The sequence below is a fragment of the Littorina saxatilis genome, linkage group LG9 (genome assembly GCF_037325665.1).
Source record: "Littorina saxatilis isolate snail1 linkage group LG9, US_GU_Lsax_2.0, whole genome shotgun sequence".
Lineage (NCBI taxonomy): Eukaryota > Metazoa > Mollusca > Gastropoda > Littorinimorpha > Littorinidae > Littorina > Littorina saxatilis.
In genome coordinates, this window is record NC_090253.1 from 29,065,906 (window position 1) to 29,082,840 (window position 16,935).

Sequence of the window (16,935 nt, forward strand, 5' to 3'; positions counted from 1 at the left end):
CAACAATCATTTTGTTTGAGCATCCTCTTTTCGGAAATCAACACGTGGCAGAACGATCAAAACAATTTCTTGGCAGCTTCGACAAAAAAGCTGAAGGTTAGTCACTTTCAGTATAATATAGCTACTGACACGAGAGAGAGAGAGAGAGAGAGAGAGAGAGAGAGAGAGAGAGAGAGAGAGAGAGAGAGAGAGAGAGAGAGAGAGAGAGAATAATATAGCTACTGACACGAGAGAGAGAAAGAGAGAGAGAGAGAGAGAGAGAGAGAGAGAGAGAGAGGGGGAGCGCGCGCGCGCATTTCCTCGGATATCGACTGTATTTATTGCCTACCTTATGATTAGATTTTAAAGAAGTCTTTTTAAAATACGAGGATGTGTGTGAGGGTGCGGGTATGGCTGTGTCTGTGGTTAGGGTTATGTGTGTATTGATGTGTCTATATGTTCTGAGAGTGTGTTTTTATGTGATGTTATTTCGCACACAACTCTATTGTAACTTAGTAGTTTACATTTTGTTAAGTCTCCCTGTTTCCATAGTTTCGACTCACTCCGCACGTCTTGCGGCAAGTCCGAATCTTCAGTTGTCAGCAGCAATGCTTGTCCAAACCTAATAAAGAACGTACCGTAACAGAATTAAGATTTAAGAATGCTGTACGCGACTCAGTACACTTTATTAGTTCAATCATTTGAGGTAAGCTTGCCTTACATTTGAGGCTTCATTGCTTAATTTTGACTGGGTTTTTTTCTCAGTTCTTCAGCTCCAAGTGTCTACTACCGTAATTTCTTTCCCCACTCTTTTACTTCTCCAACGTCTTTCATGTTACCAATACTTTTTTTTCTAAATAAGGCTCAAGTTGTGCATGTTTGAAGCTCGCCAAGCCTCATCGATTGTGCAAGAAATTGGAATTTTTCAACAAAACTAAACCAGCCTCGCGTGTGCAGTTCCTTTTCTTAACAGGACAGGAATCCACCTCCCCATTTCTTTGCACTCCCCACACCCCACTACAAATAGCATTACCAATGTCTCCCTTCCGCGTGAGCTTCACATAAAAAATCAAAGCTTCATCAATGTTGCAAATGACTCAGTCGGAATTGTCGCTTTCTGCTAGCTGCTACAAAGCCAGAGCAGCTGCCGCTGGGACTGAGAAAGAAGCTAGCTTTGGTGACCTCGCCAGGAACCATCGATCTTCTTCTCTGCCAAGTTCCCTAGAGAACACAGTGCCAGGCGATGAAAAGGGAGAACAGAAAAAAAGGCTTTCTGTGTCAAGGTGGTCCGGAGAATTCTGTGTGCGTGCATGGGTGTGTGTGTCTCCCCCCTCCCCCCCCCCCCCCCCCCTCTCTCTCTCTCTGAAGCTTATAATATTGTGCCATGGACTCTCTCTTTCTCGAGCTGATAGATTTGTTTGTTTGTTTGTTTATTTGTTGCTTAACGTCCAGCCGACTACGCAGAGCCATATCAGGACGAGGAAGGGGGGGATGAAGGGGGCCACTTGTCAAGCGATTCCTGTTTACAAATGCACTAACCCATTACTTGTGTCCCAGCAGGCTTTAGTAAAACTAAATTAATACCTACTGGAAGATTACCAGTTTCCAGTATGTTAAAATAGGCTTAACCTATCTACTGCTGGACTTACATCAGAACACTAACAGATTAAACTATACATGAATCGCGAGACAAGCGGCAAGAGAAGAGATTTTTGGAAAAAATACAGGTGAATGAGCAAGAAGGCAGAAAAAAGAAAAGAATTCATGAAGAAAAAGAGAGCATGACAGGAAAGAGGAACCAAAAATCTACCTAACAGCAAACTAGAAAGCTCCTGCGGTTCCAAAAACAGGAGGGGCCTTTAATTTCATAACCGCAGTGCCCCACTGCGGGACTCGAGCTGATAGAGGATTCCCCCTCCTTTTGTCTCTGTAAGTCTCTATTTTTCTCTGTCATTCTCCCCTCCTCTCTCTCTCTCTCTCTCTCTCTCTATCTCTCTCTCTCTCGATTTCTCTCTCTCCCTCTCTCTGGGTCTCTATCTCTCTGAGTCTCTGTCTCTCTTTCAAATGCTGATAATTATGTAAACTCTCTTTCTCAAGCTGATGTACTGTTTCTGTCTCAGTGTCCCTGTTTCTCTGTCTGTCTGTCTGTCTGTCTTCTCATGAAAATGACTCATCGAATTACTGTTGTTATGAATTCAAGCGCTGGGCGGGGATGTAGCTCAGTCGGTAGCGCGCTGGATTTGTATCCAGTCGGCCGCTGTCAGCGTGAGTTCGTCCCCACGTTCGGCGAGAGATTTATTTCTCAGAGTCAACTTTGTGTGCAGACTCTCCTCGGTGTCCGAACATCCCCGTGTGTACACGCAAGCACAAGACCAAGTGCGCACGAAAAAGATCCTGTAATCCATGTCAGAGTTCGGTGGATTATAGAAACACGAAAATACCCAGCATGCTTCCTCCAAAAACGGCGTATGGCTGCCAAAATGGCGGGGTAAAAAACGGTCAAACACGTAAAATTCCACTCGTGCAAAAATCACGAGTGTACGTGGGAGTTTCAGCCCACGAACGCAGAAGAAGAAGAAGAATTCAAGCGCTGTTACTGCTGCTGCACGGAACTCGTTTGTATTTTCCAACCACCACTTGTCGTGCACTTCATCTGCCGGGAGAAAATTACTCCCACGAGATTTTTACTCCGGAGTAAAATTTTCGTACGAAAATGTTACTCCCTTTACGAAAAAAGTACTCCCCCATTACACGAGAAAATTACTCCCCACGACAGGTGAGTTCCGAGTAAACATTTCGTACAAAAATGTTACTCCCCTGACGAATAAATAACGAATAAATTACTTCACCCTAACACGAGCAATTTAACGTCCCTTGCCAGGTGTACGAAATCTTTACTCCCTTGTCCCCTGTTAGTCTTGGTGGTGGAAGGGGTTGTAAGGAGGGCAGCGCGACATTCGTTTGCGCGAGATCACTTATTGGCATTATCCCTTCGCCTGCATCCCATTTTCGCGTACGAGATTTTTACTGGAAGTAAAAAAAATGGGGAGTAAAAATTTCGTGGAGGGAGTAATTTTTTCGTGCCTTGGGGAGTTCTTTTCTCGTACGAAAGGCGTACTCGGAGTAAGAATTTCGTACGAAATTTTTACTCCGGAGTAAATTTTTCGTGTTACACCGGCTGCATCTTGCTTCATTGCATTGGTCCTTGTACCCAGCTCCTGGTCATCCAAACTTTAAACCTAGTTTCAGCTGCTGGATGGAGCATGCGGAGAATCTAAGCACCCCGCTACATCAGACTTCGTACCGAGTTTCTGCTGTTGGATTTGAAAACCCGCGTAAGAAAAAGAACTTTGTTACACCTATTAAGTATCCGATGTTGGAAATGAAATATTATGGCTTCCGCAGCACCTTGTTACGCATGATTTTTAACCCAATTTCTGCTGCCGATTAGTATAGGGTAACACAAACGAACAAAGAAAAATGTGATGTTTTGAATTCAAGTTCATATCCAACCTCCGGTTTCTAAAAAGTACAGTGTGACGATGTACTGGGAACGAAAACTGGCTTGACGCGTCCACGGCGTTAGCACCCAGAATTGTGTGTGCCGTGTGCTGCATACTAAATCTGAGTGCTGCTTTGTGGGAGATGCTGCCGCTGTGGCCTACCTTGGCTTTGTGTCGCCGGCAATTAACTGTGATGAGCTCGTTAATGAGTCTAATTAGCGTCAGCATTGACTCGCTGCAGGCTGCAGTGTATCTCTACGGATGGTTAACGCTTGAGTGTTATGCGCTCGGAAAGGGTGGCTGTTCAGTTTTACTGTTGAAGTTAGGGATGGCTTGTCAGTTGTTTCGATCTAGTGTGCTATGGGGATATTTATATACCAGGCAGTGTACCGAGAGAGAGAGAGAGAGAGAGAGAGAGAGAGAGAGAGAGAGAGAGAGAGAGAGAGAGAGAAAGAGAGAGAGAGACAGAGAGAGAGAGAGACAGAGACAGAGACAGAGACAGAGAGAGAGTGTGCGGAAAACAGTCAGACATACACGAAGAAAAACGTGGAACAGACAGACACATACGCACCTATACAAATACGTACAGACAAGGCACAGGCAACACGCAATGACAGAATATTACGAAAGAATCAACAGAAAGACAAGGAACCAGAGCAACAACCGTGGACACATCACTAAACCGAAGATGACACAAAACGACTCAAAGAAGAACAAAACGATTTACTGACAAAATGATGTAACAACCCGGCAGTTGATCCAACCAACCAACCAACAGCCAACCGACTCGCAATACACGTACAACACAGCCTTGACACGTTCCGCCGATACTCGTACCCAGGACTTTGATACACCCGCGAATGTTATACCCCGCTTCTGCTATTCAAATTTCAATGTACGAAATTCAAGGCACTATGTTGCGCCCGATTTCGTTGCCGTTGTCAAAATAAGGCGTAACGAGATTCTGGGTACAAAAACCGACGTACTGTGTTAACGGCATGAACAATGGCACCATACACGTTTAAACAAACGGCACAATACCGTCGAGAAACACTGATTTGAGAACTTACCTCCCCGTTCAACATCTTCTCGCGCGTTCCGCGGTCACCTGCACCTGAAAGACAGAGTAATGAGAACTGTGAGACACACAAGTCACAGAAAGGAGCTCAGTGCAGTACAGTGGAACCCCCCTTCTAAGACACCCCCCCCCCCCTCTATGTTAAGACTTCCTCCCTTAAGACCTTGTTTTCTCAGGTTTTCTGTTCATTACCTCAATAACTGTACCTCCATTTTAAGACTCACTCTCCATTAACATTTGATTTTCACACATTCTTCAAGGTCTGAAAAGGTGGGTCCCACTGTTCTACTATAAGCACGACATTCTTGTTCTACTATAAGCACGACATTCTTGTTCTACTATAAGCACGACATTCTTGTTCTACTATAAGCACGACATTCTTGTTCTACTATAAGCACGACATTCTTGTTCTACTATAAGCACGACATTCTTGTTCTACTATAAGCACGACATTCTTGTTCTACTATAAGCACGACATTCTTGTTCTACTATAAGCACGACATTCTTGTTCTACTATAAGCACGACATTCTTGTTCTACTATAAGCACGACATTCTTGTTCTACTATAAGCACGACATTCTTGTTCTACTATAAGCACGACATTCTTGTTCTACTATAAGCACGACATTCTTGTTCTACTATAAGCACGACATTCTTGTTCTACTATAAGCACGACATTCTTGTTCTACTATAAGCACGCCATTCTTGTTCTACTATAACACGCCATTCTTGTTCTACTATAAGCACGACATTCTTGTTCTACTATAAGCACGACATTCTTGTTCTACTATAAGCACGACATTCTTGTTCTACTATAAGCACGACATTCTTGTTCTACTATAAGCACGACATTCTTGTTCTACTATAAGCACGACATTCTTGTTCTACTATAAGCACGACATTCTTGTTCTACTATAAGCACGACATTCTTGTTCTACTATAAGCACGACATTCTTGTTCTACTATAAGCACGACATTCTTGTTCTACTATAAGCACGACATTCTTGTTCTACTATAAGCACGACATTCTTGTTCTACTATAAGCACGCCATTCTTGTTCTACTATAAGCACGACATTCTTGTTCTACTATAAGCACGCCATTCTTGTTCTACTATAAGCACGCCATTCTTGTTCTACTATAAGCACGACATTCTTGTTCTACTATAAGCACGACATTCTTGTTCTACTATAAGCACGACATTCTTGTTCTACTATTTAAGCACGCCATTCTTGTTCTACTATAAGCACGCCATTCTTGTTCTACTATAAGCACGACATTCTTGTTCTACTATAAGCACGACATTCTTGTTCTACTATAAGCACGACATTCTTGTTCTACTATAAGCACGACATTCTTGTTCTACTATAAGCACGACATTCTTGTTCTACTATAAGCACGACATTCTTGTTCTACTATAAGCACGACATTCTTGGAATTACATACAATGAGGTGAAGGCCAAACATATGTCTATAGCATGTTTCAAACAATACTTTCTACATTTGTTTTTGTTTTTGTTTGCTTGCTTAACGCCCAGCCGACCACGAAGGGCCATATCAGGGCGGTGCTGCTTTGACATATAACGTGCGCCACACACAAGACAGAAGTCGCAACACAGGCTTCATATCTCACTCAGTCACATTATTCTAACACCGGACCAACCAGACCTAGCACTAACCCCATAATGCCAGACGCCAGGCGGAGCAGCCACTAGATTGCCAATTTCAAAGTCTTAGGTATGACCCGGCCGGGGTTCGAACCCACGACCTCCCGATCACGGGGCGGACGCCTTACCACTAGGCCAACCGTGCCGGTAATACTTTCTACATACGTGAGACGTAAGGGCATCGTAAAATTGGATTTATACATGTACTTCTGAAATTAACATTCACAGATGATACCTGGGGGGATCTTTTCGAGTCATGCAAACCGGTGCCAACTGAGCAGCTGTAAGTTCTGATTAATTTACCAGTCTGGCTCCTCAGGCCAAAACTGACAAGGCTCTTTGCACAAAAACAATTCAATCACTAGACATCTGGACATGGACCACTGAAACTACTAGTTACGGTTTGTTTCCCCACGTACAGGAAGACAACCAGACAGACTGACAGATAGGAACAAGCGCGTAACTTGAACGCACGTGCACACAATTTTAGTTCAGTGTCATAAAGCTGGTGCTGTTATAGCCTACTTTATGTTTCCCAAGATTAGGTTTACAAACCTCTCTTCCTCTCCATCCCCATTCCAACATAACACATGACCTTATAAGAAACAGCAAACAAAGGCTACCATTTCCTTACAAACTCATACACCTACACACATAAATGCCGCGGTAAAGAAAACACAAATCTGGCCCCAAAGCCCCTTTTCTCTCTGTAAATTGACATTACCTGGGCATACTTCATGGAGTGATTTACCTGCCAGCAAAACAACACCACTTACCGCGCCTGTCAAACCCCAAAAGTCATAACCGTACGTCATTTCCGGGGTATCGCGGAAACTCGCAAGAATTGCAGACATATATGTTAGACCACTTTCTAACGATTTCTTTTACTCTAAAACTATTGCTTTTTTGCGTGTGCTTTGTGTGTGTATGTGTGTGTATGTGTGTGTGTGTGTGTGTAACGTTTTGTTGAGTTTAGCCGTCTGTGCCAACCATGCGGGCAGGCCGCTTTAGCGAGTCTGTCAGAAAACAGTCCGCAAAGGGAAAGCTGAAACATATGCTCTGTGTTTTCGCGCGGTGTTTGGTTAGTTTTAACTGCACTTACAACAGGATCGTGTAATTACTCACAACTGCTTGGGTGAAAGAGGCGAATGTCACGTACCTATTTTGCTATACCAGACAACATGTTTTGGGAAAGCCAGAAGGAGAGAAAACAGAACAAAAGAGAAGGGTGGGCGGCGGGGGGAAGGGGGCACACGGACGGATAAAAAAAAAAGGAAAAAGAAAAAAAAAGATAGTTATTACGAGAGTAACTAAGAGAGAGAGAGAGAGAGAGAGAGAGAGAGAGAGAGAGAGAGAGAGAGAGAGAGAGAGAGAGAGAGAGAGAGAGAGAGAGACAGACAGACAGACAGACAGACAGACAGAGACAGAGACAGAGACAGAGACAGAGAGACAGAGAGAGAGAGAGACAGAGAGAGACAGAGACAGAGAGAGACAGAGACAGAGAGAGAAAGAGACAGTGAGAGACACTAAACAGACAGACACACAGACATACAAACATAGACTAAACTACAAATACAAGAATAAGCAGATGAAGATCAATGATATATGGGACTGAGGAAAACAGACAGACACTGAGAGGAACTTGAAACGGCGCCAACACACAGAGAGGAGAGACACAGACAGACAAATGACAAAACACTGACACACAATTATTATAACAAACGGCCAAATGAAAAGCAATCCCGCGTTTCACCTCCCTGCAAAAAGCTGTAAACTCAACAGACCAAATATTCGTTTTTACACAGAATGTCACTATGGTCCCCTTGTCGGAACAATCTCCTCAGCCATCTGTTGCAACTAGGGAGCATGTCGGACACAGTGTGACGAGAATGACAGGTGATACATTATCTACTGTAGGTGCACACTACCCACCACTCAATGATGATCTATGTGCAAAAAAGGGCAAAACACTATGAATGGAATGCACAGCAAAAGACTTATTTTTTTTCTCTCAGTTGTACACATCTTCTGTAACTGGAAACACACTACACGTCACGACGTGACATGCAAAGTCACATTAAGATATTCGACGTTCGAAAGTCGACTGTCACAGAGTACTTAAAGCCGACTATTATTCTAAAACCTTGTGTACTAACGAGGACTTCGCTTATTGTCAGCAGGCGGAGAAACGCGGGAAATGTTTTTTAAATCGCCAAAAAAAGTGCCGATTCAGTTTCGTGCAGAATAGACAATGTTCGGAAACAACTCTATCGGGTTTGTATGGCTTGTATAAGAGTGAGTTACCCTTGCTTTATCCGGGACAAATACATTAACACGTGCTCCTGTGCACGTGTTTCAGACACACCCCTCGCTAGTATTGGCCCATCCAATGTTTATCCCAGTAAAAGCAAGGGCATTCACTCTTTCACAATACAAACCCGACAGTTATTTTCGGAATTCGTCTAGTTGTCGAATGTTTTCACGGTGTTGGAAAGAAGACACCAAGTACTGCCTAAAACCTCTGAGAAATGTCCAAACTTTCACGGTCATATTGGCAACTCAGCCGAAAAAAGCCGGGAAAAAAATCCCAGCAACATCCCTGCAATGATCAACAATGCACACGTGACTGGACTGCTGCTATTTTAATATTGGCTTTAAGGTGGATGGTCGTGCGACAACACAAAGCAACCGTCATACTATTCTCTCAGAAAGCAAAGGAAAACGCACATCAAAAACCAGAAATCCACACTCCGAATCATACTTTGGCAGCTGCAATCGATATCCACCCTGTATAAACACACCTCAATTCAAGGCTTCTTCAGAATAATCACAACAAAAGTGTCGTACTAAGAATACTGCCTTTCTGACACACACACCGGTTCGAATCTGTTGTCAATTTTCAGAGAACACAGGCGGCACAGCGACTCGCAGACGACATTCGCACACTTCCACCGGGTGAAAGCTTCCGATGGGAGCAAAAAATCAATAGCTGCACTCCCCGCAAAGAAAGAGATTTCTAAGCCTGTCAAGCCTATGCCAGCTCGTGCACAGCGTAAAGCACAGATAAGCGGTTCTTTCAAGTGGGGTCTTTTTCTCCGCTAGCTGTTGACGATTGGATTCATACAAGAAAGCTGTGGCAATACAATCAGGAGGGTAATTAATATGCTTCTGCGGTTGTCGTTCTTGTGATTTTTCGTCATATGACTGCAGATGTTACACGGTTAAAAATTGAAGAAAAAAAAGGTGTTTCTTATTTCTAGAACTTGAGTTGGACAACATGTAGACGTATTCGGTTCCAAGCCCGCTGAAGGGTAAAGGTAAAACGGAATATCTAGTCAACTGCCGATGTTACACAAATGAAAGATTTAAAGAAGAAACCCGTATTTCTTATTCTATAAAATGCAAAAGGGATCACTTGAACCAGAAGGTGATTTAGACGTATTCGGTTCCAAGCTTGCTGAAGTGGAAAGGTGAACCGGAACTATTTACTCAACTGCAGTTTAACAGCGACAAACATCACGTCTGCAAAGCAGAAATGTAAAAGGAAGATTTTTGGATAGCCACTGAGTTTCAAAATGTTTAACATAATAATTCTTCAAATGTAAAAATGTATATATATCCGAAGAGAACTGGGCTGCATCAGTTTTAGATGCTTCAGTTCCAACCCTGAAGCACCATCGAAACACAAAACGATGATCTTTGAATAAACAGGGTTCATGTGCACCGACATCTTCGAAATGTCAAAAGTTCATTTTTGGCTCACGTAAGTGTAGCCTATGCGATGGTAAACTTTGTCTGTCTGTGCGTGCGTGCGTGCGTGCGTATGTATGTATGTATGTATGTCTGTGGTAGAAACTTTAACATTTTTGGCTAAACACCGAAATACTCATTTCACGTGGTTAATTTTCAAGCACCATCTTCAAATTATTGAAGCAATGATCAACATTGTGTCGGCATGTGTGTAGTTAAAGCGTGTATCCAAAGAAAACGGGTGGTGGGGGGTTTTGAAGGGGTACAAGCAGTTGACTGGTTTGTGTTGTGTTTGGCATGTAGACGGCAGGTCAGGTGTCAAGATCAGGTCAGGGGTCGCGCGAAGGATTGTGGTCCAGTTCTCACCTCGCCGATTCGCCGGGGAAGACGATTTCATGTTGTTCGGTTTCTAAGCTCCAGAAAAGTAAATAAAGAAGATACCAAAGGGAGATTTCCTACAATTTGATCTGCACAGCGTGTTTCCAATGTCCACGCGAGGAAGAGCTGTCGAAAGCGCGGCAGTCAGTGTCGATCTTGCAGCCGTATCCCGGTAAGTTCAGAGACAGATCTAGTGTCTCCCACTCTGATAACGTGTCACCTACTGTTAATCCGTTTTGTTTTAATTTCTTTTTATTTCAGCAGACACGGATGTCAAACACAGTGCTAGGCAGTCACCTCTAGTGAAATGAGTTGATCTAAAGTGCCTGTAATGTTTGGATGTCTTTGCTCGTGGTTCGATTTATGTGAATTTCAAGACTTGCAGTAGAGTCTCAAGTTAAGTTTACTCTGCCCGAAAAAAACTGTCCACCATTTACTTGAACATGCAGATAGTCTATAAGGAAACGGAATGAATCTGTTCTCAAAGTCAAAATGATCACGATTTTTTCCTCAGATTCAAAACATGCACTGTCATGGTTTTGTCTGTACAGTACTTTGCAACAACTTCCTTGAACGTGAAAGACAGTTTTTGAATGCTAGATCTGTATCGCGTTTCATTCCAGACTCGATCCTCTCTTTGATTGTAGATCTACTGTTTGCTGTTTACGCACTATCATATGATTCGCTATGTAACGTTTGGTACTGAGCTTACCTTGCAACAGCTTTCTTGTCTTTGTTGGCATTTCTGGCTGTGTTGACCGTCAGAATTATTTTAAGAACCAGGCTGCTGCAGTCGACATGTTTCGCATATTGTAGGGTTACCATGCTGCATAGGTAAAGTGGCTTGTATAACCTGACTATTCTGTTTCAAAACACTGTTTATATTTGTGTAGGTTGTAGTCATCATAACTAATCGCATTTTGCCATTTGTTTCAGAAAGGAGGTTAACCTACAACAAGATCGACGCTATGTCAGATATATGCCTCAGCCACATGAAGACTTCCGAATTTAGATCTACTCGGCATGGTGACAAGTCTTGATGAAAAGTATAGGACTGAGGACAGCAGTGGAAAAAGTGCCCACATGGCAGGTACCTAACCTATTACCCTAGTCATTTTATCTGTTTGCCTTCTTTTGAAAATTATACATGGAGTTGATATGATGCGTTAGTTTTAAATGTGTGTGTGTGTGTGCGTGTGTGTGTGTGTGTGTGTGTGTATGCAGGGGCGGATCAGTTCATTTTATGGGGGGGGTTTCCAAAAGTATATTGTGAAGATATGGGTGTGAAGGCGCGAAGCGCCGAGCCGACGGCGCGAAGCGCCTAGCTTGCTAGGGGGGTCCGGGGGCATGCCCCCCCGGAAAATTTTGAAAAAAAGGATGCAAAATGGTGCAAGCTGGTGCATTCTGAGGATGATCATTACCAGTTCCAGGCAGCAGATTTTGTCACTGATTAATACCCACAAAATTGAAACTCAACCCAAAAAAACACACAAAAATATTTTTATTTTTTGGCTGGGGGGGGGTTTCCGGAAACCCCAGAAACCCCCCCCCTCGTCCGCCCCTGGTGTGTGTGTGTGTGTTTGTGTGTGTGTGTGTTACGGAGTGAGTGAGTTTGTGTTATGTTACTGTTTGTTGATTTCTTACGGGAGCCTTGAAGGCTTCGCCTCTTGTTTCCAATGAAACCGGTTAAAGTATGATGTACGATGTAACACTCTGTAGCCCTGCAAAATTAGACAGAAACATTTGAATGGAATGAGATGCTGGGGCCGGGGGTTAAATATCTCCGACACAAACACAGCGGCAGTGCCAATCCAGGTTTCCCAATTGCTTCGTTTCCGGCCGATTTATGTGGAGCACGTGATGCGCACACAAAATATTGGCGGTTTAGAAGTGTCGTCTGCGCAATGATCGCGGCGGCTTTCTTGACCGCCAAGGACGACTGCGTACGTTGTGAGACGTCATTCGTTGGACCTCAATACATTTTGACAGGGTGATCTTTGAGATGAGCTGGGGATAGACAAACATTGCTGCTTTACCCAAAAGGCCTGCAGGCATGCGGTTTGCATCTGTCGTCTGGAAGGAAGAGAACAGGAAAGATTCCTTTCACCAAGACATTTCCGTTCACCCAGAAACAGAACTCGAGAAATGCCATCGTTTCCCAGCTGACGTTACCCGAATGGGGATGAAGGGATGGTGTTTTGTATATTTTACGTTCACTTTTTGGGATCCGGGAATCACTTTGATAACAGTTGGGTTTTTTAAAAACCAAGACACAAACAAGAGATGACGGTACTCGTATGTACACACACACACACAAACACACACACACACACACACACACACACACACACACACACACACACACACACACACACACACACATACACACAAAACATACACACATCGATCGAGTACTCCTCCGACCAAGCATACGGCCCGGAAAAATGAAAACTCTGAGGGATAAACATTCAAGGGGTTGCATAACAAAGCAAGTTCTACAAAGATCAGTTCTGAGCTATAAATCCTGCATAATGTATCAAACGTTAAAAGCTCGTCTGAATCAAAACCAGTTCATACACGTGGGGAAAGGTTGCCTGAGAATTCAGAATGTTTCAGTTGCTGATGAGACATCGAAAAAAAAAAATTTTTCACACATTTCTTTCTGTTCTTTAAAACACAAATTTGACTCTTTCAGCTTCAATGAATGACACGAAACCACGAAAAGGAAACATCACAGTCTCTGAACCTGACTCGTAGCTTCCGCCAGAAAACAGCACTGAGTTCTCAATTAACGCTCGGCGCTTTCTCCTTGCTGTTGTTGTTTTTCTTGCTGACCCTTAAAATGTCAGCACAAAGGTTAAGGATCCCAAACGCTGACACGGAATGACAAAGATTCTAAGATCTCAGACGCTCACATGGAATCACAAAGATTCTTTCTCAGGCTATCACCACGCAAAAACAAAGACGTTCGTGGGTTTTCTCAGCCGGTATCCATTCGCAGAACAACAGTTATTATTTACGCCTGTGGCATTCTGCCAGGATGCGTGAATACAGGCTTCATTCAGTAGATTGGAAAGTCATCTGGGCTCAAGAACTGGTTATCAAAACTGGTTTCGATTGATTTCAGCTGAGATTTTACGAGAACGTTAGCGGCCAAAACCGAAACAGGTCACCTGAACGGTGCCAGTTTACTTCACGATTTGCAATTAGACATTTCCCATGTGTGAGATAAAGCATGGCCCAGTGCAGTTGAACAAAGGCCTTCGCAGGGTGCCATAGACAGAGTACAGGCAGACAGACGCACCCGGCTCGCACGCACGCACGCAAGCAAGCAAGCACGCACACACGAACGCACACACACTCACACACACTGGCACACACGCAATGAGTACACGCAGTCAGGTAGGCCGTGAAACCGACAAAACCTACGCGGAATAACCCGGGGCTCTTCTTTCGCACACAAATGTACACAACAGCTTAATCAATACCTTAATTATTCAGCACTAGCGGACGAACAAAGCCCAACAGCATCCCTCCAACCCAAACCACTCAGCTCTGTGAGAATGACTGAGAGACTTCGAATTCTGCGACATTGTGGTATTTCCCCAGGGCACCGATAATCTGGGACAGTTTGCAGTCTGAGTACACGTATCTCGCAGGTCATCAATCTTGGATAAATTTAGAGTGCACACCATGGATATTATACGAAATAAACTTTGCTTGATCATGCGAAATTCTCCACCAAAAATGTATTTTATTTTTTTCCTTGATGTTGTCTCATTTTACGCGTACATTCTTCAAACTCAAAGACTCTCTCTTAAAGACTAATAAAGATTTATAAGTCTTGGTCATCAAGAATAGAGCAACACTGAGATGAGGCAAACGTTGTCTTTCACGGCAATAGCAGACCAGAGAAAACCGGTATTAAAGTAAGATTACAAATCTCATCGCTTACCAAAACGCAGCCACTGACACACTCAGAAAGGCACCGGGTACCGTCCTTGAAAAATATCGATCACCCGGCGCTGGCAAGCAGCAGCACTGAGCAGAAGACACTACAGGACTGTCCTTGAAACGCACGGGCACGCCGGCCGGCGTAACACCACAGCACTCCACAAAGAACAATCACCACACACAAATTATATCACACCCAATACCACGTGCTTGATCCGATCTTTTCCCGCAGTGTCAGGACCACAAAGCTTCCAACAACACCAGTCCGGACGTATAACTGATGGGCCCGTTTGTCACAGGAGCTTATAGACAAGGCGAGATCCTTTGGGCTCCGAAGCTCCAAGCCAGCACAGATGGCGAACAAGCGACACGACAGACAGGAGGGATTTGGCGGCGGTCACGCGAGCTAAGAACACAGAGAGCGGAGAACGTGACACAGCTGCTTTGGACAAACAATGCATTGAGGCTTCGGGTCTGCTAGCGGGATTCTGGAAGGGTCACGCCACTTTCTCGACTGACAGGCAAGAAATGATGTGTGGCCGGTTCTGCTAACAGTACACGATTCAAGCTAGCAGAAGGTTTCTGTACTTTCTGGATGTCATGATTTAGATCATTAAGACATCTTAAATGTACTAAGATGAGAAATATGCGGAATAAAACGAAAGATACAATGATGCGGTCTTTAGAAGAGATGATGTTGCTGCAAATGAATTGGAAACACTTTCTGGAAAAGAGAGACATTCTCTGTCAAATCTGATCACGAGCTGAACAAATTCATTTCATTTCCGATACAGAAGTGAATCAACACATTGCAACTATTGAAGTTTTAGACGTCAGCGGGACTTGAAAGGGTTACGCGATCTTCCCTAGGAAAACTGTACCTCAGTCATAGAGATGCTGCAACCAAGGGAACTTCGTGAATTTCTCTGCTGGATCCCAGGAGCTTGGATCATTCTAAACACATACTGAGATCATCTATTGTGAAGCATCATACGGAAGCAATGTTGCTGCTAATGGGAAACAATGAAAGCCAGAAGATGTTTCTACTACTATCTATATAAAACCAGAGACATAGATTCAATGTATGTCTCTGATAAAACGTACAAGCTTAGTTCATGCAGACAATTTGACCTTTACATACTCAGAATCAATGAAAGCCAGGTTCTTTACCGCGAGTACTTTGCCACGTGACACGAAGTGTGTCACGTGCCTGCGTGTACACACGAAAAGGGGGGGGGGGTAAGGCACTAGTAGGTCTGCACATATTAACCCACCACGGTCGGCTGGGATTCGAACCCCGAATCTTCCACAAGGACAGCCGACATCACTGGGGCACTGCGCCCGTAACTGTAACTTTTGACCTAGTGCATTCTGCTGCCGCAACGCTACTTTTCAGGACTGCATGCGCCCTAGTAATAGTGATGTTTTTGATGGAGAACATGTGAATGGAATCCTGGTCCTCACACGAATTTGAACCATACAGTAGATAAAATAGACGATCAAGACTTCAGTGGGGAAGGTTTACAGATGGTCCACAATTGAAGCTACACATCACACAAAGTGACGCACGCTTCGATACCCCAACATTTCGCTTTGATGCTGCTGCTGCAGATACCCATGAATGCACGTACTCCCTAGGAAAAATCCACAGTAAAGAGATGACAGCTGCACACACAAGAATTTCCAGATAATCGAACCGCTCCAGCACAGATGAACATCCCGCTTTGACGCTAGCGATAAGTGCACATAGGATGATCTAATGCACACCACAGTTTGGAGAGCCTACTGCGGCTCACAACAGAAGCTGCACATAAAACAGAAATTCCCTTCACGCAAATCACACAGAACTTGATCAGACACCCTAAAACTTCTACTTCAATGGTGCCGACCGTGAACACTGGACCATCCGTATTGATGAACAAACTGGGAGAATATATCGCACGCACTGAATTGAAGCTATACACAAAAGACTTTATCAACTATCACGCTGACACTGTCACGCAAGTTATTTGATACCCAGAATTGACTGATACTGATGCTCCTGCAAATGTCAACGAACGCGCAGCCCTCGCAGTCGCAGACTCCATGCCTAAACAACGGAACCAGCACACTAAATAAATTCTTAACAATCACTCTAATTCTGACCCAGGCAATACAAGCCACTTCGATGCCAAGTTAAGTACGCACTGTAAGAGATTCTATCATACACAACTTATACAGCACACTAAAGATTGCCGTGTTGATACTCACACAAGGAAAATCGTAGACACCGAAGAAAAGTCTTCTTATGGTAGTACTAGTAGCTAGCCAGCAGACGATAATCCAATAACAGAAACCAACACTCCTACAGTCCTTCGAATCACTTGCAGTCTCGACGATCCAGACACTCGCGATCTTGTACACAGACCAAACGAGATCAAACGGAGGCCGCGCGATAGCTCAACTGCGGGTAGTGTTGCGCGGACATAATTTTATTGATCTTTCAGAGTTGCTAGCAGCCGTCCCACTGAGCCGTGTTGAGTCACGCTTGGTTGAATCCTGCAGTGTCGCCGATGGGGTAGAATCAACATGGTATTGATCTGTTGGGAGGAGGGGGTGGTGTGAATTGGAGGGGCAGGAGGGGGGGG

General features: G+C 44.0%; 1 protein-coding gene across 6 annotated transcripts in view; it reads right to left on the reverse strand.

Moving 5' to 3' along the window:
* Positions 1-16,935, reverse strand: part of LOC138975811 (septin-2-like) — a 176,260-nt gene that overhangs the window by 134,773 nt on the left and 24,552 nt on the right. For 4 of the 6 annotated variants that reach the window (XM_070348570.1, XM_070348571.1, XM_070348569.1 and 1 more), the window contains one exon: positions 4,553-4,596. In XM_070348570.1, the coding sequence (XP_070204671.1) occupies positions 4,553-4,596 (44 nt within the window). Of the gene's footprint in view, positions 1-4,552; positions 4,597-16,558; positions 16,701-16,935 lie in introns of those variants that run through there. The other 2 variants (XM_070348574.1, XM_070348572.1) reach the window with 2 other exon arrangements.